A 25,675-nucleotide genomic window follows, 5' to 3' on the forward strand; every position below is an offset into this window, starting at 1 on the left:
GGAAGAGAAAAGGTTTGGTCATGAAGGATTTTAAGGCTGACAGACAGAATGTTAATCAGTAAGGGAATCATGGGTTATAGAGAAAAGGCAGGACTATGGTATTCAGGATTATCTGATCAGCTATGATCTTGTTGCATGGCAGAGCAGACTCAATAGGCTGAGTGGCCTACTTCTGTTTCTACATTTTATGGTCTGTCTTAATTTTTGAAGTCGATAATCAAGTGAAGCCACGTGCAATAATCAGTGGTGGTATTTTGCATAAATATCAAACGTGATCACATTCATATTTTTCTTATTTAAGGTACGGGCCATTATTTAATGTACAAGATGCTGTTGCCATATCATTGGGCTTTGGATCCAGTGGAGAATTAAATCCAAGAAAGTACGTGAGCTTTAGGAAGTTGGGTCCAACTGTATTTCACCCCAGTTTGTTAAACCGAGACTGTTTAACACCCTCAGTAGAAGTGCATTATCAACTTGCAATATGTTCATGGCTCAATTATAGCATATTAACTTGGGCTTTGCAATTTTACCTTTGGCTGTAATGCATTTCCAGGTTTCTTTATTATCTACACTTTGGAACTCTGATCTTTCAGATTAGCATGGGTGTCACTTCTCTTGTGTTGCGCTAGACGTCAAATGAGGACCTAGATGACTGCATCAACAGCAGAGGAAGTGAATCAACAATAGAAGTAGAATTTTCACCAGTAAAACCTTATTGCTTGTAAACCTACAATTGTTTAGGAGGGAGATATTAGCAGAGAAGTACAGCTTGCAGAAGGCGATACTGGTACACAATGCCTTCGATCAAAGTTGATCTTCCTAGGCATGTTGAAACACCAGTTACTGAGGAAGCTCAGGATGTCCACAAGATGGTCATAGTCATTGTGGTCAACAGTTCCTCTACTATTTTGCTTCTAGGTCATTCCAGGGCTTATGCAGAGATATTTGCAGGAACTCGAGAGTTTATAAAATAGAAAATGCAAAATCATCTGTTATGCTAACTTCACCTGTAATGATACCAGTCAAAAAGAGTGCATGCTTAAATTTGAGGCTCTGCTTAGCTTGCCACAGACAAAAAGCATCATTTGCACACTTTGTACCTCAGGCACCCTTAAAACTGTTAGAAGTGTCTGTCAATTCTAAGAGTTTATATTTCAGCAAAGTGCAGGTTGTGTGCAATTACATAATCCTTGAGTATGTGTGCCGAATACCCAGACAGCTGCCATGTATTTTAATCCTGCTGCCCATCCTCCTGAGCAACCTCTCATCTGGAAACAGGGAGATTGTCTGGTTTCTCACAGGTGAGGGCTGCTTACTTAAATGTTGCTGATATCATCTCTCAGAAACCTGAGGAAGGTACCTAAGAATGATACAGTGAAATCTATGTAACTGCCAGATGTGCTATTAAAGAAGCCATCAGCATTGCAGATGTGTTTTTCAGATGTAGATTTTTTGAATGTGCCTGTTAGTGCATACTAGGTAGGGCCTCCAAAATGGTTGTGATACACTGCATTTCGCAAAACAGCGAGATTTGCACCTGAAGGATAAACAAGACACAGCAGGCAAAGCAACCTTCACAAATTCCAGGGAGCAGAGAAAAGCAGAAAGTGATGTCAGCAACGTACTTCCAGAGATTAACTTGGATACCAATTGTCCCACTCAGCTGACCACCAGTTGCAAAGGTCGCTTGTTAATTCCCAACTTCCAACAGTACCCAGAACACAATGAAGCATCATTTTTGTAAGTCCTCATCATTTGCACCATCACTTCATGTCTTCTCACCCATCATCAAAACTGAAAAGGATACTTGTGAGCCAGAACGCAAGAATTGGAAAGTGGTAATTAAACATTTTATTTATATGGCTTTAGCATTATAAAACCGAATCTAACATTGTGTAACATGCATATGTTGCAAACCTTTGCTCTTTCATTTCCTAGCAGTTCTCTGTAATTTGATGCCTGTGGCTTCAGCAGAGTGAGACAGGGCACTCCTCTCCCTGCTCCTGATCTTTGCTGAAGTCCTGGAGGTTTGAAAGTGCTCTAGGATCAAGAACCAGAGGGCTTAGGTTTAAAGTGATTTGCAAAGGAGGCAAAAATGATGCAAGAACATTTTTTTTACACAGCGAGTAGTTCAGGTATGGAATATAGAAGTGTGGTGGAAGCAGGTTTAATTGAGGCATACAAGAAGGTTAGACATAATATGCAAGGATATGTGGGATAAAACAAGAAATTGTAATAACTGATTCTCTTTGGGAGAGTCAGTGTAGATGAGTCAAATGGCCTTCTTCTGCACCATATCATAGTGATTCTGTGATATTTCACATACTATAGACACCACAGCAGCATGAGGGCATGTTGAATGCCATATGGTTATCTGATACTTGATTTTGTCAACTGATAACTGAAACATTCCTCCTCCTCTCCCTATTTTGGTATTTAGTCACACCAAGGCTCCTCTGATTCTCAATGCTCTCATATGTATTTGTTATTTGAGATGGTTGGTAGGCCTGGTATTTTGTGCTGTTCTATTTCTGCAAAGAGGAAAACACAAATGCTGCCAGACCTGTTGCATTATTCGAGCATTTTCTGTATTTGTTTCACCTTTCCAGCATCTGCAGTATTTTATTTTTATTAAAAGAGCATTTGTTGAACAGATGTATCGATGTTAATGGTGACTTTGAGGGAGAAGCATGCTATTGTGCAAAGAAGAAAGGACAAGGGAAGGGTGGCAGTCTGTGCTAAAACGAATAATAAAATGTTTTTCAAACATATTAATAGTAAAGGCCCATAAGGAACAAGCAGGGTGAGGTGCTCCCTGAAGCAAATACTATGGGAGAAGTACTCAATAAGTACTTTGCTTTTGTCATTGCCAAATTAGAAAAGGTGACAATGGCCTAGTTGAAAATGTGAATGTTGAGCAACTCAGTAGTATGTTTGAAAATCTCACAACAACAGATTATAGTCCAACTAGTACTTCCAAATAAACCTGTTGGACTATAGCCTGGTGTTGTGTGATTTTTAACTTTGTCCAACCCAGTCCAACACTGGCACCTCCACATCAGATAAAGAAGTAGACTAATAAAGAAGTAGTGCTAAAAAGGCTGACAGCACTCCAGTTGGAAATGTCACCATCTCCCATAGATTTTCAAGGCCAGCAAGAGGTCACCGGACACTACCAGAATTGCAACGCTTTCCAAGGCATGGGCCCCTATATCAGGGCGATCCCATTCCAGGGCCCCCTGCCCTTCACAAAGAAAATGCATCCCATATTGCTGAGAAATGTAATAGAAAAAAATTGCAGAACTGTTGACAGAAATTTTCCAGGCCTCTTTGAACACAGGATTAGTCCCAGGGCACTGGGAATTGCAAATGTGACACAATTGTTTTTAAAAAAAAGGCAAAGGGTAACCCAGGAAACAACAAATCTGTCCATTTGACATAAAAAATGGGAAAACGGATGGAAGCTAAAGCCATGTCGACTGTCTAGTATTAACTTTTTTTTCCTGAGGTAAATATACACTCAGAAAAAAATAAGTTAATACTAGACAGTCAACATGGCTTTGTCAAGAGCAGATCATGTCTGTCAAATTTGACTGAGTTCTTCGAGGTGACATAGGCAGTGAATGAGGGTAATGCTGTGGATGTTGTATCGTTGAACTTTCAGAAAACATTTGATATCGAACTACATGCAGGTTGGTTTGCACGTTAGAAATGTTTTTAATTAATGGGTCCTTGGCAGCATGAATTAACAGTTGTCTTAAAGGTAGGAAACAAAAGGGTAGGTATCTCAGATTGGAGATGAGTTGAAAGTGTTGCTTCCCAGAGACTGGTGTTGGGACCCTTGTTTTTTCTGATTTTATATAAATGATTTGGTCATTGAGGAAAAATCCCTAAATTTTCAGAAAATACTAATCTCTGGTGAATAGTGAATTGTGAGGATGGTGCTGGGTGACTTCACGGGAATATTGACAAGCTGGTCATATAGGCAGACACCTGGCAGCTGAATTTCAATACAGAGAAATGCATGGGAATGCAATGTTGTAGAAGAATCATGGAGAGACAATACAGGCTCAATGGTACAACTTTCAGGGCGTACAGGAGCAGAGGAATGTCAAGATTGAAGTGTGCAATGCCTGAAGGTGACTGAGCAAGTTGAAACAGCTATGAAGGCTTATCGGATCCTGATGTTCATAAATAGAGGCATAGAGTATAAAAGCAAGGAAGTGAGGCTACCCCTCCACAAATTATTGGTCAGACCACATTTGGAGCATTATGTTCAGTTCTGGGCACCTTTATTCAAGGAAGGATGTTAAGGCCCTGGAGGAAGCTCAAAGGAGGTTTACTACAGTGATAGCAAGAATAAGGGATTTTAGATACAAGGAAAGATTACAGAAATTGGACATATTCTCCTTGGAGCAGAGATGATTAAGAGATGACTTTATTGAGCTCTTCAAAATTATGAACAATATTGACAGGTTAAAGAAACACATGTCACTAACTAGGGATCACAATGTTAAGATTGTCAGCAAGAGAGGTAGGAATATGACAAGGAGAAACTTATTTACTCATAGTTGTTAATACTTGGAAAGCACTGCCTGAAGAGTAGTGGAGGTAAATTTAAAGGAAGTTTCAAAAGAGAACTAGATATATATTAGAAAGTGATGAATTTAGAGGGCTAAGGAGATAGGGCTGGAGAATGGGACTAGCTGGGGAGCTCCTTCAGGAACTAGTACAAACAGGATAGGCCCAATGGCTGCCTCTTGTAGTTTGAAATTCTACAATTCTATGAGGTTAATGATGCATGGATAGATGGTGATGTGAAGGAATGTGTAAAAACTTGGCAATAATAGCTGCAAATTAGGAGGTGGAAAGAATTGGGCAGCATGGTGGCACAATAGTTATCACTTCTGCCTCACAGCGCCAGAGACCTGGCTTCAATTCCCTCCTCAGGCAACTGTCTGTGTGGAGTTTGCACATTCTCCCTGTGTCTGCGTGGGTTTCCTCCGGGTGCTCCGGTTTCTTTCCACAGTCCAAAAATGTGCAGCTTAGGTGAATTGGCCGTGCTAAATTGCTCGTAGTGTTAGGTAAGGGGTAAATATAGGGGAATGGGTCTGGGTGGGTTGCTCTTCGGAGGGTCGGTGTGGACTTGTTGGGCCGAAGGGCCTGTTTCCACACTGTAAGTAATCTAATCTAATCAAAATAAAGAGAAACTCGATGAAATGACAATTACCAGGGAAGTGGTACTGAGTGGACTGTTGGAGCTGTGGGCTGAGAAATCCAAGGGTTCATTCAACTGTCTTAAAGAGATGACTCATGGGACAGTATAGGTGGTGATTTAATGCTTATGAGGTAGTATGAATAATTCACAAGATTCTAGGAAGATTTTCATCAAAAGTCAAAGTAGCAATACAACCTCTCTATTCAATAAGTAGCTAGCTTGATGTTTGTTATGAGAAAAGTTATTTATCAGTCAATAAGGAGGTTACAGGACAGTATAGCACAAGAATAGGTCCTTTGGCCCCAATGTCTGTGCCAACCATGATGCTATTCTAAACTAATCCTATTTGTCTGTACATAACCCATATCCCTGTATTTCTTGCTTGTTCATGTGTCTGTCTGAATGCCTCCGGAACATTGCTATCATATCGGTTTTGACCACCTCCCCTAGTAGTGCATTCCAGGCACCTACCACTCTCTGCGTTAAAAAAAACTTGCATTACAAATCTCCTTTTAAATTTTCCTCCTCTTTTTAAAACTATGGACCCTGGTTTTTGACATTTCCAACCTGGAAAAAAGATTTGGACTATCCAGAGAACTTAGTAAAACTCCAGGTAGTCATGAAGAGTCAGCATAGTTTTGTGAAAGAATTTCATATTTAACCAATTGATTGGAGTTCTTTTGAAGGAATAACATCAAATATGGAAAAGAGGGGAGCCTTGGATTTTGAGAAGGCATTTGGCAAGATGCCATTGCAAAGGTTTATACACAATGTAGGAGCTCCTGGTGTAGGGGATTACATACTAGGATGGATACAAGATTGGCTGGATGGCAGAAAATGACGAATATGCAGAATAGGTCCATTTTCTGATTCTGGATTAGTGGTGCTAGAAGAGCACAGCAGTTCAGGCAGCATCCAAGTAGCTTCGATGCTGCCTGAACTGCTGTGCTCTTCCAGCACTACTAATCCAGAATCTGGTTTCCAGCATCTGCAGTCATTGTTTTTACCATTTTCTGATTGGCAGTTTAAGATTAGTGGTGTCTACAGGGTCTTGGCCTTTTACAATTTATGTTAATGATTTTGATGAGGAGAATGAGGGCATTGTAGTTAAATTTGTGGATCAGATAGAGATAGTCAGCAAAAAATGTGTGAAGTGTACATAAGATGTATCCACTTTTATAGGTAGTATATTAGCTTGTATAGAGGATTGGCTAACTAATAGAAGGTAGAGATTTTTTTTGGGGGGGGTGGTGCATTTTCAGCAAGGCAACATGTGACATAAGAGCAGTGCTGGGCCATAATTATGACTTGGGTCAAGAAAGTGAATGTACTCCAACCAAGTTTGTGGATAACACAAAAATCGGTGAGAAGGGAAGTGGTAAGGATGTCACAAAGAGTGTGCAGAGGGATATAGATGGGTTAAGCGAGTGAGCAAAACCTTGGCAGATGGAGTATAATGCAGAAAAATGTGCAATTATATACTTTGGTAGGAGGACTAGAGGAGCTGAATATTATATGAGTGGAGAAAGACTACAGAGAGCCACAGAACAGAGATTTGGGAGTCCTCAAACATGAATCACAAAAAGCCAGCACCAATTTCATCTGGTAATAAGGGAGAGAAATAGATTTTGTTTATTTCAAAGGGAATGGAGCATCAAAGTAGGAAGGTTTTGCTAAAAAGATGCAAGGCATGAGTCAGACCACAGATGGAATCTGGGGACAGTTTTTGGCATCTTTTCTAAGGAAAGGTATAATTACAATTCAATTTTCAAGAAGTTTCACTGGGTTTGTAGTGATTTTTATGAGCTCAGTCAGGTGGCCCTCATAATGAGTTCCCTGATTGAGGCTGTTAATCTGGTCCAATAAGAGGGCCCTGGCTGACAGATATAAATAGAAGGTCCTACCCCCAGAAAAAAAAATAGAAGGTTCACACCTGCACACACACACACCATGGGTGCAGGGGAAAAAAATAAGCACTACCGCACTTAGGCGGTAGTGTGGGGAACAAGAGGGAAAAAAAAAGAACAGAAGTGTTCCCTTTTAAAAAAAAGAAGGAAAAAAAAAGAAAAAAAAGAAAAGAAAAAATAAAAAAAAATAAAAAAATAAATAGAGGGTCTGAGAACTGGCACTGAGAGAGCTGAACTCTCCACGTGTAAATAAAGGGTGTCTTGGTGAAGAGATACAAATCTCTGTGTGGTTATTTCAGACTAATGCTAGGTTTGGCAATCCTGTCTTAGGTGAAGAGGTTGAGCAGGTTGGGCCTGTATTCATTGAAATCTAGCGGAATGAGAGATGATGTAATCTCAGAATAAAGTTGCACATTTAAGACAAGATTGAATCAGAATTTCTTCACTGATCATGAATCGATGGAATTCTTTACTGAGAGATGGTAAAGGCTGGTCATTAAGTATATTCAAGGCTGAGGTAGACAAATTTTTAAGCAATGAAGGAATCAAGCATTGTAGAGAAAAACCAGGAAAACTGGATTGAGAATTGTGATCAACTATAATCTTATTGAATGGCAGAGCAGACTGAATTAGCTGAATAGTTTATTTCTTCCCTTTCTGTCTTCAGTCTTATGCCCTGATAAGGTTCTAGATGGGTATGGACAGGTTGAGAGAATATGAAAAAATTCTGACAGATGAAGGATATAATGTGAGGAAAATATAAAATAGCTCACTCCAGCAGAGTAGTACTTAAAGAATGACGATAGAATTCTAGTGTGTAAGTTAGTATCCAGATACAGTGGTTAACACTGCTGCCCCAGCGCCAGGGACCTGAGTTTGATTCCAGCCTTGGGTGACTGTCTGTGTGGAGTTTGCACGTTCTCCCCGTGTCTGCACTGGTTTCCTCTGCGTACTCCAGTTTCCTTTCACAGTCTCTTGTCAGTTGAACATGAAGGCAAAGTTGATCAGCTTCTGTTATACAGCATTGGTGAGACCACATCTCTCTCACTGCATACATTTTAGTTACAGTGCAAGAGAAAGAATGTAAGTGAATTGGAAATAGTTCAGAGGAGGTCTGCTGGTTGTTACTTGGAATGTGTGGGTTATCATCTGAGGGATGTTTGGATAGACTGGGCTTGTTTTCACTGGAGAAAGTGAGGACCGCAGATGCTGGCGATCAGAGTCAAGAGTGTGGTGCTCGAAAAGCACAGCAGGTCAGGTAGCATCTGAGGAGCAGGAGAATCAATGTTTTCACTGGAGTTTAGAAGAATAAAGGGTGAATTGATTGAATTATATAAGACCTAGATGAGGTCTAGATAATGGTCTAGATGAGGTGTAGAAATGATATGTTCTCTTGTGAGTAAATCCAAAGTAGAGGTTATCTTATTAAGACAAAGATGAAGAGATTATTTTCTCAGAGGGTCGTGCAATTTTTGAATGCTCTGCCATAGAAGATAGTGAAGGCAGGGTCATTAAGGTGGGAATAGATAGTCTTGTTTAAAAAGGGAATCAAAATCTGTTGGGGTAGATGAAATGTGAAATCTAAAACACTAACATATCAGCCATTGTCTATTTACAGAACATAGAACATAGAAAAGTACAGCACAGAACAGGTCCTTAGGCCCACAATGTTGTGCCAAGACTTAATCCTAATGTAAAATATAGTAACTTAACCTACGCACCCCTCAACTCACTGCTATCCATGTGCATGTCCAGCAATCGCTTAAATGTCCACAATGAGTTCGCTTCCACCACCTCAACTGGCAACGCATTCCACACATTCACAACTCTCTGCGTAAAGAACCTACCTCTGACATCTCCTTTATACCTTCCTCCTAATATCTTCAAACTATGACTTCTCATACCAGTCAATCCTGCCCTAGGGAAAAGTCTCTGGCTATTGACTCTACCTATTCCTCTCATTATTTTGTACACCTCGATCAGGTCTCCTCTCTTCCTCCTTCTCTCCAGAGAGAAAAGCTTATTCAACCTTTCTTCATACGGCAAGCCCTCCAGTCCAGGTAGTATCCTGGTAAACCTTCTTTGCACCCTCTCCAAAGCCTCTGTATCTTTCCTATAGTAGGGCGACCAGAACTGAACACAATATTCCAAGTGTGGTCTCACCAGGGACTTGTAGAGCTGCAGCAAAACCTTGTGGCTCTTAAACTCGATAGCCCTGTTAATGAAAGCCAAAACACCATATGCTTTCTTAACAACCCTATCCACTTGGGTGGCAACTTGCACACCCAGATCCCTCTGTTCCTCTGCACTGCCAAGAATCCTGTCTTTAATCCTATATTCAACATTCGAGTTCGACCTTCCAAAATGCATCACTTCGCATTTATCCAGGTTGAACTCCATCTACCATTTCTCAGCCCAGTTCTGCATCCTGTCTATGTCGAGCTGCAGCCTGCAGTGGCCCTCTATACTATTGACAACACCTCCAACCTTTGTGTCATCTGCAAATTTACTAACCCACCCCTCAACCTCCTCATCCAAGTCATTTAGCCATTATTCTATTAAATAGCAGTGCAGGCTCGAGGGGCCAGATGACGACTTTCTATTCCTAGTTCCTATGTTTGTATGACTTCCAAAATTGTACATAACAATCTCTCTATGGCCAAAGACGGCCTCTTAACCTTGTACATCTCAATCATGGCCTCCCTAAGTCTCTTCCACTTCAAGGAAAGCAACCCCAATCTGTCCAACCTCTCTTCATAGTTAAAATTCGCCAGCTCAGGCATCAACCTGGTGAATCTCCTCTAAAGCCAATACATTCCTCTGATTAATCCAGATTCTAGAACTGCACATAATACTTTAGTTGTTGTCTAACCCATGTTTTATACCGTTAGGGCATAAGTTCCCTGCTCATAAATTCTGTTCCTCAGCGAATAATGGCAGTTATCCCAAATGTTTCCTTAATTACTTTATCTATCTGTCTCTGTCCCGCTACCTTAAGGGACCAATGGGCATTAACTGCTAAGGTCCTTTTCATCCTCAGTGCTTCCCTGGATCCTAGCATCCATCATGTATTCCTTTGTCTTATTTGTCCTGCCTCAGTTCATCTCCTCACACCTATCTAGATTGAATGCCATTTGTCACTGATCAGATGATCTATATCCTCTTGAATTCTAAGGCTATCCTCCTCACTATTTCTCATCTCACCAATTTTTTGAATTATCTACGAACTTACTGATCAATTCTCCTACATTCAAATCTAAATCATTTATCTGTTACCCCAACAATGATCCCTGCAGAAACTCATTGGTCACAAAAACACCCCCTAGACCATTACCGCCTGCCACTCAGCCAATTCTGGATCCCATTGGCTCTATTTCTAAGTTTTCTTTTAAGCATCTTTAAGCATCGTTTGATGAAGCAGTGTCTGATTTAAGATGGTGCACTTGACTGTTGCTAGAGCCACCTGAAAGAATTGTGGCTCACAATTTATTGTATTGTGTAATTATTTGCAAAGCCAAGGCTCTTTGTTTGGTGTTTTCATCTTTTCAGTTGACTGAGTCAAAAATGATTGAGTAGCTAATTTTTCAGTTAGGGATCATGTTTAGCTCTTCCATTATTGGCACCTCTGGGGGTCAGAGTTCCCTTACGAATGAATAAAATAGCACAGTAGGATCATGTGTTGTGTAGAATGGAGGAACCAGTGTGAGAAAAGCTGCAGTCATAATTATATGCTACAAAGTAGTTTATGGTGAATTCTGAAATTCCAAAGGATGCAGTCATAAGGAGGTAGTGAGTAAAAGCTGGACATTAGGTAAACCATGTTGGGTGAGAATCTGATTCAACAGGGAAAGGGTAGTACACATCCATAAAGGAAACTGTCTGTACAAAAAGAATTCCAGTCTTGACAAAAAGGGAGGAGATAATGTATGTGAATGTATTTTTGCATACATCTCTCAATCACAGTGTTAGGTTGCCCACAAAATTTCATCTCCACGACATTTCATGTATGACCTTTCAGACTAATAAAATTGTATTGAAGCTCATGATCTAAAAGTGAATTTTTACAAAACCATACTGACCACATTGATATATTTATATATATTGTGATTGTGTTATTACTTTTGTATAGCCAAAAATATTTTACATGGTTATTTAGTCTTCCTTGCATTATTTTTAGAATTATTAATATCTCCTACAATTTAAAACTATACAGTTTCTTAATAATAATACTTGTAATCTAGTTTGCTTTTTAAATCTTCTTTATCTTGACTAGGTCTCTCAGTGAGGAGCGTGTGCTGGCAAGGAGATCACATTTTGGTTGGTACGCAAGACAGTGAAATCTTTGAAATCGTGGTACATGAACGCAACAAGCCTTTCCTAATTATGCAAGGACACTGTGAAGGAGAACTCTGGGCCTTGGCAGTTCATCCAACAAAGCCTTTAGCAGTAACTGGAAGTGATGATCGATCTGTTCGGTTTGTACAATTAATTGTGATGATTATCCCATGACTATTAGATGGTATGATGACACATTATAGTTTCACTTTGACTTTGTACTTCCTTTCAAGTGCAAGCTATTCCCTTTTAACAACAGAATAGAGTAAGGACTAACATGGCAGGTATATTCTGCTTCTAGGTTTTTCTTATTGTCCTGAATGTTTCCAGCTGAAGTAGTTAATATTGTTTATTGTGCTTTATTCAGACGTCTTCTCTTTCAGACAACAGTTAAACTCAGCATGTTTAAACTATGCAGAATATTGATCAACACTATTCCATCAATAGAGTAAAATCAAATGAATGTGTGACCCAGCTCTTCAATCCACTGGTCAGTCTGCAACTTGAATACTTGTACATGTCTCGTCACCAGAACACAATGAACATGTTCAAGTTGTGGTAGAAGTACAGAGAAGTTTGATCCTTTGTGTCCTGGCAGGTGCTCCTTTAGAAGTGTATATAATAATTAAGAGAATGGACCAACTTCCACTCCTGAGAGACTTCGTTTCAATTCAATTCAATTTCTTCCCCCGTCATATTTATCCAACCTACACTGTCTTTCCATCTAAATGTCCCGAATTTTAGTCCCTCCACAACCTCAAAACTCAGTAGTTTTCTCCAGCTGAGTGACCCTCTGAAAAGTTTGCATTGTTTCAAATCAATCAGCTTTGTGAATCACCTGCCTTCTTCACCCCATCTTTGACTGGCATAATTTCAGTTGTTGAAACCTTGCATGCTTTAATATCTGGCGCTTTGAAAAATCTTTCAGTCAACTTTCTTAATAGACCCTCTATTTACCCAGTTTTTATCTAACTGTACTTCTTTGAAGCATCTGGAACATTTTTCCTGCATTGAAGGTATGATGCAGGTACTTATTGAAGGTAAATCTAACATGTTACTTGAAATTGTGAGACTAGAACAATGGATCATGGTTTCAAGTAAGTAAAATTTAGGACTGATATTCAGAAATTATTCTGTACAAAAAAGATCGAGCAATATGTAGATTTAGTCTTCCCAAAAGATTAGTAAAGGTGGAAATCCTGGAATGGTTTGTGAATAGAAGAAATAAACTAGAACTTTATGTACTTGAATAGGTAAATGAAGATTTGCTTATGAGCTTTCCTTCTCCTAAAGTCCTCTCTCTGATTTTGTGGGACTGTGTTGGGTTGCAATATTCAAGAAGACCCACAACAACGTTCTTGGGCAAATAACAATAAAGTTGCCTTTGATGCCCACATGCTAAGAGTTTTTCTTTAATATTTGCAAAAGGCATTTAAAATTTTCATAGAACATTTTGCTCCATCCAAATGGCACTTTACATTCTAGACATGCTGATCCCAGCAGCCATTGTGAGATTACGTCCTCTTAATATTGTCCAACACAAGTCATATGTGACTAAATTATATTTCTGATGCAATTAGATTTGACTATAAATATTATTGTTGTTGTACATATGATTTTGCTACTCATCTTGTTGTGTATATAGATCTGCTTTAGCTATTTCCTTTCGTCACTTGTGGGATGTGGGTATCACTGGCTGACCAGCATCTATTGCCTCTCCCTGGTTACCCTTGAGAAGGTGGGCAGTGAGTTGCCTTTTTGAACCACTGCAGTCCACATGCTGTAGGTTGACCCACAATGCTCCTAGGGAGGGAATTCTGGGATTTTGACCCAGTGACAGTGAAGGAGTGCCGATATAATCCCAAGTCAAGATGGTCAGTGGCTTGGAGGGGAATGTGAAGGTGGTGGTGTTCCATATACCTACTGCCATTTTCCTTCTGTTTGGAAGTGGTTGTGGGTTTGGAAGGTGCTGTCTAGGAATCCTTTGCACAAATTCATAATGCATCTTATGGTACACACAGATGCTACTGAACATTGTTGGTGGAGGGAGTGGATACATGTGGATATAATGTCAATCAAACATATAGCTTTCCTCTGGATGGTGCCAAGCTGCTTGAGTGTTGTTGGAGCTACACTTATCCAGGCAAGTGGGGAGTATTCCATCATACACTTGAGTTGTACCTTGTAGATGGTGGACAGGCTTTGGCAGGTCTGGGATGTCAGGAGATGAGTTACTGGCCTCTGACCTGCTCTTGTAGCCATAGTATTTATCTGTTGAGTCCATTTGAGTTTTTGGTCAATAGTTCATAGTGGGGGATTTAGTGATGGCAAATGTCATTAGATGTCAAGGAACAGGTAGTTAGATTTTCTCTTATTGGTGATGGTCATAACCTGGCTTCTGTGTGGTGCAAATGTTAGTTGCCACTTGTCAGCCCAAGCCTGGATATTGTCCAGCTCTTGTTTCATTTGAACATGGACTGCTTCAGTATCTGAGGAGTTACAAATGGTGCTGAACGTTGTGCAATCATCAGCAAGCTTCTGACATTATGATGGAGGGAAGGTCATTGATGATGCAGCTGAAGATGATTGGGCCTAGATGTACTGAATAACCATAACCATCTTCCAATGTGCCAGGTATGACTCCAACTAGCTGAGAGTTTGCCCCGATGCACATTCATTTCAGTTTTTCCAAGGCTCCTTGATGCCATACTTAGTCAAATACGGCCTTGACGTCAAAGTCTGTCATTCTCACCTCACTTCTGGAGTTCAGTTCGTCCATGTTTAAACAAAGGCTGTAATGAGGTTAGAGCTGAGTGGCCCTGGCGGAACCTAAACTGGGCATCACTGAGCAGGTGTTGCTTGATAGAACTGTTGATGATACCTTCCATCACTTTACAACAATCAAGAGTCAACTGATAGGCAGTAATTGGCAGTATTGTATTTGTCTTGCATTTTGTGTACAAGACAACAGGGCAATTTTCCACGTTGTCAGATACATGCCGGTTGTAACTATACTAGAAGAACTTGGCCAGGGTACAGCATGTTATGGAGCACAAGCCTTCAGTACTATTACTGGAATGTTATCAGGGCCCATCACCTTTTCAGTATCCAGTATCAGTGACATTTTTTGATATCACGTTGGAATGAATCAAATTGGCTGAAGATTGATATCTACAATGCTGTGAACAATTGAAGGAGACCAAATTAATAATCCACTTGGAACTTCTGGCTGAAGATTGCTGCGAATGCTTCAGCCTTCTCTTTTGCACTGATGTGTTTGGACTTATCCATCAATAAGAATGGGATATTTGTAGAGCAGTCTCCTCCAGTGAGTTGTCAATTGTCCACCATTCTCAACTGATGTGGCAGGACTACAAAGCTAAGGTCTGATCCATTGATTGTGGGCTCACTTAGCTTTATCAGTTATGGCATATGCTGTTGGGAAGTCCTGTTTGGTGGTGTGATCAAGTTGACACCTAATGTTTAGGCTAGGACTTCAGTAAGGTGTTCAACAAGGTTCCTCATGGGAGACTGGTTAGCAAGGTTAGATCTCACGGAATACAGGGAGAACTACCCATTTTGATACAGAACTGGCTCAAAGGTAGAAGACAGAGAGTGGTGGTGGAGGGTTGTTTTTCAGACTGGATGCCTGTGACCAGCCGAGTGCCACTAAGATCGGTGCTGGGTCCTCTACTTTTTGTCATTTACATAAATGATTTGGATGCGAGCATAAGAGGTACAGTTAGTAAGTTTGCAGATGACACCAATATTGGAGGTGTAGTGAACAGCGCAGAAGGTTACCTCAGATTAAAACAGGATCTTGACCAGATGGGCCAATGGGCAGAGAAGTGGCAGATGGAGTTTAATTCAGATAAATGCGAGGTGCTGCATTTTGGGAAAGCAAATCTTAGCAGGACTTATACACTTAATGGTAAGGTCTTAGTGAGAGTTGCTAAACAAAGAGAGACCTTGGAGTGCAGGTTCATAGCTCCTTGAAAGTGGAATCGCAGGTAGATAGGATAGTGAAGAAGGTGTTTGGTATACTTTCTTTTATTGGTCAGAGTATTGAATACAGGAGTTGGGAGGTCATGTTGCGGCTGTACAGGACATTGGTTAGGCCACTGTTGGAATATTGCATGCAGTTCTGGTCTCCTTCCTATTGGAAAGATGTTGTGAAACTTGAAAGGGTTCAGAAAAGATTTACAAGGATGTTGCCAGGGTTGGAGGATTTGAGCTATAGGGAGAAGCTGAACAGGCTGGGGCTGTTTTCCCTGGAGTGTCGGAGGCTGAGGAATGACCTGATAGGGGTTTACAAAGTTATGAGGGGCATGGATAAGATAAATAGACAGAGTCTTTTCCCTGGAATTGTGGAGTCCAGAACTAGAGGGCATAGGTTTAGGGTGAGAGGGGAAAGATATAAAAGAGACCTAAGGGGCAACGTTTTCACACAGAGGGTGGTATGTGTATGGAATGAGCTGCCAGTGGAAGTTGTGGGGGCTGGTACAAATGCAACATTTAAGAGGCGTCTGTATGGGTACATGAATAGGAAGGGTTTGGAGGGAAATGGGCTGGGTGCTGGCAGGTGGGACTAGATTGGGTTGGGATATCTAGTTGGGTGGACCGAAGGGCCTGTTTCCATGCTGTACATCTCTATGACTCTATGCCTAGTGTTGCGCCTGGCATGCCTTCCTGTGCTCTCCATTGAACCAGATTTGATCCCTTGACTTGATGGTGGTGGTTGGGTGGGGGATATGTTGGACCATGAGGTTATAAATTGTGCTGGCGTTCAGTTCTGTTGCTGTTGGCCCACAGTGCCTTATGGATGCCTAGTCTTGAGTTGCTAGATCTGTTCAAAGTCTGTCCCATTTAGTACAATATCATGCAATAGAAATATTCTTGATGTGAAGACTGGATTTAATCTCCAAAAGGACTGTGTGGTGGTCATGTTTGCAGATGTTGTCATGCGTAGATGCATCTGCAGCAGGCAGATTGATGAGCATTATGTCAAGTATGGTTTTCCATATTGTTGGTCCCCTCACCACCTGTCACAAATCCAGTTTAACCGCTATTTCTTTTAAGTCCTGACCAGCTCAACTAGTAGTGCTGCTGTTGAGCCACTGTTGATGGTGGACATTGAAATCCCATTTTGTGCCCATGCCACCTTCAGTGCTTCCTTCATGTGTTGCTCAACAATGAGGAGTACTGATTCATCAGCCGAAAGAGGAAGGTCATCAGCTAGTGGCTTCCATGCCTATATTTAACTTGAAGCCATGGGACTTCATGTGATTTGGATTTAATGTTGAAGACCCCCAGGGCAACACCCTTCTTACTGTACACCACTGTGCTGCCATGTCTGCTGGGTCTGTCGTGCTGTTGGGATAGGGCATATCCAGGGATGGCAATGATGGTATCTGGGACATTGTCTGTCTGTCTGTCTGTCTGTCTGTCAGTCACACTAAGGAATTGGAGATGCTGGTGTTGGACTATTGTGGACTAGGTCAGAAGTCATACAACACCAGGTTATAGTCCAACAGGTTTATGTGAAATCACAATCAGAATCACAAATAGCCCTCTGAAAGCTTGTGATTTCAAATAAGCCTATCAATCATACTCAAGAAATCATACCTATGTCAGGTTTTTGCTTGAATAGTCTGTGAGACAGATCCTCACAGACTGTGAGACAGCCCTTCCTGAAGAAGGGCTCATGGCCGAAACATTGATTCTCCTGCTCCTTGGATGCTGCCTGACCTGCTGCGCTTTTCCAGCAACACATTTTCAGCTCTGATCTCCAGCATCTGCAGTTCTCACTTTCTCCTGTGAGACAGATCTCCCAATTTTGTCACTAGACCCCAGGTGTTACTAAGGAGAATTTTGTCATGTTGCTATTTCTGCCATTGTCTTTTCAGGTGCTGAGGTTAATGTCAGGTGGTCTGTTTGGTTTCATTTCTTTGTTTAGACTACATAGTGAATGGCTTGCTAGGCCAGTTCAGAGGGCATTGAGAGTCAACCACATTGCTGTGGCTCTGGAGTCACACACAGGCCAAACTAGATGAAGATGGCAGATTTCCTTCCTTGAAGAAAATTACTGTGCGTTTATTGGCAAAATAGTAAGGTAAAAGGAAGTCATTTAGCCAGGAGTTTCAATAATGTGCAGCTTTGTAGCATGACCTGAACAAAGAGCTACATTTTTAAAGTTATCTTTGTTATTTTACATTTGTAGTGATGGGGTTAAAGCTGGTAGTCTGTAAGAATACTTTGTACTATCTTCTTTATGACACCTTGTAATTGCAGTCGCATAAGCTAACTTCCCTTTTGTGTATTGATTTTATTGCTATTCTGGGCTACTTCTCATGTTATTGTATATTGGCATCTGTCTCAGTTGAAGTTCAGGTGATTATTTTTGCTGTTCAAATTCAGTTTTGAGCTTTGACTTCAGGAAACTGAAATCTGAAATCTCCTATACGTGAAATCAAAGCTAAAGACTGATGCACAGAAACATTTGGAGAAAGTGAGGGCTGCAGATGCCGGAGATCAGAGTTGAGAGTGCGATGCTGGATAAGCACAGCAGGTCAGGCAGCATCCAAAGAGTAGGAGAATCGATGTTTCAGGCATAAGCCCTTCATCAGGAATGAGGCAGAATGAGGCTCCTCATTCCTGATGAAGTGCTTATGCCCGAAATGTCGATTCTCCTACTCCTCGGATGCTGCCTAACCTGCTGTGCCTTTCCAGCACCACACTCTCAACACAGAAACCTTTGCCAATCTATAAATTACCACCAACCATAAATAGTAGATTTAATACTTGTGCTGTACTTTCATAATTTTTATGTTACTGTCATTTTCTTTAGATTGGAATTAATTTTGATAATGTGATCTATACCTAAAGGGAGTAGATAGCCATTAGTAGAGAAAGTAGACCTTTTTTTTATTTGGAAGCATTTACTTCATTTGTTCAATAATATTAAGCATTGTGTGGTTCTTAAATTATTATATTCCAATTGAAATAAATGTTTGAAAATATAAGCACCTGAAATTTCAACCCTATAAATTTTTCACAGCATGTATGCTTCATTTAGGAATGAATAGAGAATTAAAGCAAATGAATCTGATGAGATACAACTCACTATACTAATTATTTGCCAGCAGCCATTGAGTGGGAGGAAGGAAAGTGAGATTAACTGAAATTATAAATAAGTTCTAGATGAACTTAATTCAGTTACCTAATTCTGATGTAACAATGTTCAAATTCTTGGGAGACAAATCGGTGTTAGTTTGAAACATCACCTCAGTTCAATTTCACTATTGGTTGTGAATATCAAGTATCTTTCTAGGAACTACTCAAACTAATACATTTTTTGTGGAATGACCTTTGCAATGCAAAATTTTCAGGATTACTTTGGAAGATGATTATATTTAGAACACTGAGAAGCTTTTTTCACTGTTCTATGGTATGATGTATTTATATTTTCAGAATATGGAGTCTTATTGATCATGCTCTGATTGCTCGATGCAATATGGAAGAAGCGATTCGTTGTGTTGCTGTGAGTTCAGATGGCATTCATCTTGCTCTGGGTATGAAAGATGGTTCTTTTACTGTACTACGGATCAGGTAAGTGTAGACAGGAGCCATCTACTGCTTTGTTTGAGTTTATCTTTAAAAGATCCATGAGCCACTTGGAATAATGAATACTTTCTTCATTCTAGCAATCATAGAAGTTGTAACCACTTCATCCTTCCTAATCTAATATGGATAAACATTGTGACATTGACAAAAGAGGTCAAATAAACTTTACGTTTCTTATAACCAGCTGAAGATGTCAATCAAGCAAAAACAATAATTACCTGTCCTGGTCAAATCCAGACCCCTACTGAGTTAATCCCATAATGAGCCTGGATTGTCAGCCAAAGCTGCTATTAATGATGCTTAAATAGTGGGTTTAACATTTTTTTAAAAAATGGATTGTAGAACATGTATTTGTCTTGTGTATAATATATGCTGGGGGAATGGGTATACAAAGGCCATACATTAGCATGAAGGGGATGTGGGCGGCTGGGGACCCAGATGAGACCTTTTTAATGCACCTTTCAAAAGATTCCCAATTTGAGATTGTTTCATGATTCCTCTGAGATCCATGAACCATTAGCTATTGAGGATCCATTACTTTGACATGTGATCTTTGTGGTGTAGGTTCACCCACAATGCTGTCAGGTGGGGAGTTTCTCAAACTTGATCCAGTGATGAAGTGGCTATTTCCAGATTGAGATAGTGTGTAGCATGCAGGGAAACCTGAAGCTGGTAGTGCCCTCATGTGCCTGCAGCTCTCATTCTAACAAGTAGTAGGGGTCGTGTGTTTGAAAGCTGCTGTAAAAGAAGACAAGTGGCTGGAGTGCATAATATTGATGGTATACACTGCTGCCTCTTAGCACCAGTGGTGGAGGGAACAAATGTGTAAAACGCTGGACTGGCTGTTGATATAGTGGACTACTTTGTCCTGAATTTTGGTAAGCTAAAGTCACTTGTCCATTGTTGGAAATGAACTTATCTAGACAGGTGGAGACTTCTTTGTCACATTCTTGAGACTATGCTCCCTGAATCTAGACTCCCACCAGGGCCAACAATCTCTGTCTACTCTGCCAAGTCCTCTCAGAATCTTATATTTTAATAAGATCACAACTCATTATTTTATTCTCAAGAGAATGTAGGCCCAGCGTACTCAATCAATCCTAAGATGACTCTCTTATCCCAGGAATCAATCTAAAGAAGCTTTTCTGTGCCATCTTCAAGTCAAGGATGGGTTCTTCCTTTGACATGGAGACCAAAATTGTGTATAATACTCAAAGTTTGGACCAGTTTGCACAATTACAACAAGAACTCAGATGTTCTGATGAAGTATCATATCAGATTCAACTTTAACTCTGTTCCTCACTGTGTTGAGTTTCTGCAGCACTTTCAATCTCTCAAATGTGTTCAGGAGAGCTTTTTTAGGCAATACAATCTTGGTCCAACTGCAATCTAGGGCTGGAGAATTAGATGAGCCATGTAGACCAAGTTTCTTTCAGGAAACATGGTTAAGAATCATTGTTATATCATAGAGTGTTGATTATACTGGTAAACAGCAAGGAACAGTCAAGGGCAGAACTTCTAAACTGGAGGAGGGAATTTAAATGAAACAAGAGAGAATCTAGCATGGGTAAAATTGAACCAAAGACTGACAGAAACATCCATAACATTCAAATGAATGATTTTTAAGCAACAGATGTTGAAATGTAGTTAACTTGTATAAGGGGGGGGGGGGAAGGATAGGTGAGCAAAAAACAGGAGAGGGAGAGGATATGATGAAACTATGGCATATGATGGATGTCGAGTAAATGGTCAAGTGAGATTCAGGCCTAATACAATAACTCTGGAGGGGAATGAAAAGGAAAATATGACTGCCAAAGAAAGCATATGAAAAAGGAATGAGTATTAATATAAATGTAAAAGTATTATACTGTTTGTAGAAGTAGTAAGCAGGTAGTAATAATAGATTAGAACATACTGTGGGCAAAACAAATCTTAATGCTTCAAGGAGCAGGGAAAAACTAGATTACACGGAGTGGAATTCTCCCATTTTCAGTTAGTGTTTTGTTGAGTCAGATTTATGGTTTCCAGTCTGCTATGATTCAGAATGACCTTTCTCCTACAATATTCCACATTTTACCTCATTAATTATGCATCTGAACATCATTCTTAGTGAATCGAGCTGCCAGAGAAGTAGAATTCCTCAAAACAGTTGAGACCTTTCAGCTTTCACATCACGAACAACATGCATAAAGTCTAGATGCACACTATTTCAAATTCTGCAAGTCAGGAACATGCTCTCACACTGTGGTGCTTTGAAATCACAGCCTTTTGGAATGCTACTCTTTCACCAGGTGAAGTAGCAGCAAAGTGAAAGCTTGTGATTTTAAATAAACCCTGTTGGACTTTAACCTGGTAATGTGTGACTCCTGATTTTACATTACCACTAACAGCTCTTCCATCCACTTCCATCCCTCCTTTGATTCAGTGAATGAAATATTGGCCCATAACTGGGCTGAGAAGGCCAAGACCATTTTGGGTGAGAGTTGATGATGGATATCAGACTCCTCACTCCCAAGATGAGAAAATTCTGGATTTGGTCAGAGAAGAGCATGATCACTTGTAATGATGGAGAATATTCAATGGACAATTAATCCTGTATGTTTTACTGTACTGTGCTGCTCTCTCATTACACCACCAGTACTATCTCATACTTAATCTGCACAAGATTTTTTTATCCTCTTCAACCAGTTCCTCCTCTTTTGCAGCTACATTTGGCACCTAGTGAACTTCTGCAAAGAGGCCAACATTGGACACCCTTAGATCAACCTCTGAGGTGGAAGCTTATAAGGATATGTTGGCAAGGCTTTTGCCTGCACCCTCTCCCAGCTCAGAAACTTTCACCTTGGTTAGCACTTATTCCAGATTAGATTTTGAAGCACAAACTGTTGTGCACATTATATCTTTACAGCTGGTCAAGGAAGGAATGCATCAGGTATTTTTTATTCACAGAAGGGATTTGGTGAATGGGCCAGCATTTATTTCCCAGCCCGAAGGTAATGGTGAACTGCCATTGACCCAGCAACATTGAAAGAATGGTACTATATTTCCAAGTCTAGATGTTGAGTGGCTTGGAGGAGCACCTCCATGTGTTGGAGGTCCCATGTATCTGCTTCCCATATCCTTCTAGATGGTAGGGTTGAGGGTTTGTAAAGTGCTGTCTAAGGAGCTTTGGTGAATTTCTGCAGTGCATCTTATAGATGGTTCACACTGCTGCTATTGAGCATCAGTGGTGCATGAGTGGATGTTTGGTCCAATATTCAACCTGAGATTAATTCGGCCTAGGAGACTACTTGAGGATCTCCTTCAGTGATGTCTTGGAACTGCAATGACTGACCTCTGACAATCACAACAGCTCCCTTAATGCTAGGTGTGACTTTAACCACCTGAGATGTTTCATATGATTCCCTTTAACTCTGGTTTTGCTCCAGGACGCCTTAATGCCGCACTCCGTCAAATGTGGTCTTGATGCCATTTCTCATCTTTCCTCTGGATCTCATCTCAACTGTCCATGTTTTGAGTTAAGGCTGTAATGAAATCAGGGTAGACAAGCAGGAGGCAGGGAGAACACAGCAACCCAGGCAACATCCGGAGGTAGAGAAATCGACGTCTCAGACGTATCCCTTCTTCAGGACCAAGAGCTAGGTGGTCCTGGAGGAACAGAGTCTGAGCATCGATGAGCAGTGCTGCTTAAAAGCACAAACCCTTTCCATTATTTTACTGATAACCTACTGATTGGTTGGATTTGGCCTGCTTTTTGTGTACAGGATATACCTGGGCAATTTTCAAATTATCAGGTCGATGCTAGTGTTGTAAATGGAACAGCCTGGCTATGAGTGTGGCAAGTTCTGAAGGACAGGTTTTCAGAACTATTCCTGGAATATTGTCAGAGCCCACATCCTCTGCAGTATCCAGTGTCTTTAGCCATTTCATGCTACTGAAGGGATTCAATCAAGTTAGCTGAAGGCTGGCATTTGTAATGCCAGGGACCTTCAGAAGAAATCAAATTGGATCATCCACTTGATACTTCCAGTTGAAGATTGCTACTCATGCTCAGCTTTGTCTTTTACACTGATGTTATTAAGGATAGGGATATTTGTGGAGCAATTGCCTCCTGTGAGTTGTTTAATTGTACGCTAATACTTATGATTGGATGAGATAGGACTGTAGAACTTAGATCTGATCTGTTGTTCATGGGATTTCTTCAGTTTGTCTATCACTTGCTGTTTAGCAGGCCAGTAGTCTGGGGTCCAGTAATAAATTATCTTAAATTAAAATAGGAAGTGCTGGCAAAACTCAGCAGGTATAACAGCATATATGGATAGAGAAACATGGTTAATGAATTACCTCTGAAATTGTTGGTCAGACACTTGTCATTTAGATGCTGAGTTTATAGTTGATATACGCATGACTTTTTTCTGCAATATGTATAATTATTATGCCTTTCTATCTATACTTTTTATATGCATTTCTGTCATTACGTTCTGTTAATTTACCTTCTAATGTAGGTATAGAAATGCATAAAAGAAATACAAAAAGTTGAGACGCACTGCATGATTTTAGAAGTTTAGACTATGTCTATCTGTTCTAGTTCAATTATACTCGACCCTGTAGGCACATTTAATATGGCGAATCAGTGTGCCCAAAACTCCCTGGAGTGATAACACCTTGGGAGTTCAACTAGTAATGTGTCAAAAATACTGTACTGTTCTGTGAACTTGTTTCCATTATAAATTCCCATATTAACATCAATTATTGAACCTGGTAATAGAAAGATGCAGCAGGTGCACCATTTTCCCAGTGGTACTGATGTGCCACTGGAAGCTGGAACAATGTTGGAGATTGCATTTTGGACCATTTTCATGGTAAATTGTTTTACTGTTACAGAGATATGACTGAAGTTGTTCATATTAAGGATAGGAAAGAAGCAATTCATGAATTAAAATATTCGCCTGATGGATCATATTTGGCTGTGGGCTCAAACGATAGTTCCATTGATATCTACGGAGTTTTGCAACGCTATAAAAAAGTTGGCGAATGTTTTGGATCTTTGAGCTTCATCACACATATGGATTGGTCAACTGATAGTAAATACTTGCAAACTAATGATGGTTCTGGAAAAAGATTGTTTTACAACATGCCAAGTAAGGATTTCACCTTGATAAAAGAATATAAATGTCTAACTGCATGTTTAATTTTCTTGATTTGTCACTTTATACTATAATTCTTAGAAGAATTGATTTGTGATAAAACTCTTCTCAAATTGCATGCTCTTCATTTAACAATATGTTCTGTGGTTCAGTACTGTAAAAGGAAGTGTGAGAAAATTAAGAAGGTAGCAAGGGAAAGTCTTTGATTGCAATCTGTCAAAGGATAATAACCTATGCTTCTACCAGCAACTGTAGGGAGCTGGTGCAGGGAAAGCAAGGTGTGGGGTGGAGGTTGGGGAGAGGAGGGAAGAAATGGGGGGTCAAAAACTTGAATGAGATGTTGGACTGGGCAAGTTTGTAAAAGCACAGTAAAGTAAGAATGTAAGTAAAGTAATCCAAAGAAGGATGCAAAAACTAAATTACGAATTTTGTATTCTATCTACTGGGAGCCAGGGAGTCAACAGGGAACAGTGAAGATACATAATGTATGGCTGTTCATCTATATGGACTAGATGCTGGGTCAAATAGCTAAAATTTTATCCTGTTTTCTAAATTTGTTTGTTTCAGATTTATTTTCTGGTGTCATTTTGTTTTTGTCCTATTTTAGGTGGTAAAGAAATTACAAATAAAGAAGAGGTAAAAGATGTTCAGTGGGCAACCTGGACTTGTGTTTTGGGCCCAGAAGTGAATGGAATATGGCCTAAATATTTAGATGTCAATGGCATTAATTCAGTGGATGCAAATTTCAAGGACCAGGTTTTAGTTACTGCAGATGATTATGGACTAGTGAAACTTTTTCGATATCCTTGTTTCAAAAGAGGTAATTTTGTTTTTGAAAAGTTATGTGAATGTATTGCAGTCTATTTTAATTAATTATTTGTAGTTTATTAATCATATGCCTTAATCCAAGCCTCCATGCAACATTGAGGTTTACTTGACTGAAAAAAACCGAAAGAATTATGGATGCTGGAAATCTGAAACAAAAACCGAAATTGCTGGAAAATATCAGCAAGTCTGGCAGCAGCTGTGGAGAGAAATCAGAGTTAATGTCTTAACACTTAGTGAGCCATATATACAGAAATTTCTGCTTTTGATTGAGGTTTACTTTCTGCTTTTCTGTGAAACAAGGAGACAGAAAAGAACCACACAATTTTATTATCTGTTTGCTTAACAAACCATAAAGCTTCAGGCCATTGCTCCTTCAGTATATGTTAACATTAACTTAGTGTACCGGTAGGAACAAATTAAGTAAAGCAGAAACGATAGTGGAAATATACAAATTTATCAAACATAAGAAATAGAAGCAGTGGTATGACATTGGTTCCTTCAAGCCTGCCCTTCCATTTAACAAGATCATGGCTCTTCTGCCTCAGGCCTTATGTGCCAGCTCCCAGGAATGAAACGTTTAACACATGAGGAACGTTTGAGGACTCTGGATCTAT

At 40.1% G+C, this 25,675-nt stretch overlaps 1 protein-coding gene across 2 annotated transcripts in view; it reads left to right on the top strand.

The window, feature by feature from the left end:
* Positions 1-25,675, top strand: part of LOC140476194 (echinoderm microtubule-associated protein-like 5) — a 230,028-nt gene that overhangs the window by 78,371 nt on the left and 125,982 nt on the right. For both annotated transcript variants that reach the window (XM_072568398.1, XM_072568400.1), the window contains exons 7-10: positions 11,402-11,603; positions 18,934-19,071; positions 23,971-24,227; positions 24,841-25,053. In XM_072568398.1, the coding sequence (XP_072424499.1) occupies positions 11,402-11,603; positions 18,934-19,071; positions 23,971-24,227; positions 24,841-25,053 (810 nt within the window). The remainder of the gene's footprint in view (positions 1-11,401; positions 11,604-18,933; positions 19,072-23,970; positions 24,228-24,840; positions 25,054-25,675) is intronic.

This window comes from Chiloscyllium punctatum, chromosome 4 (assembly GCF_047496795.1).
Source record: "Chiloscyllium punctatum isolate Juve2018m chromosome 4, sChiPun1.3, whole genome shotgun sequence".
Classification (NCBI taxonomy): domain Eukaryota; kingdom Metazoa; phylum Chordata; class Chondrichthyes; order Orectolobiformes; family Hemiscylliidae; genus Chiloscyllium; species Chiloscyllium punctatum.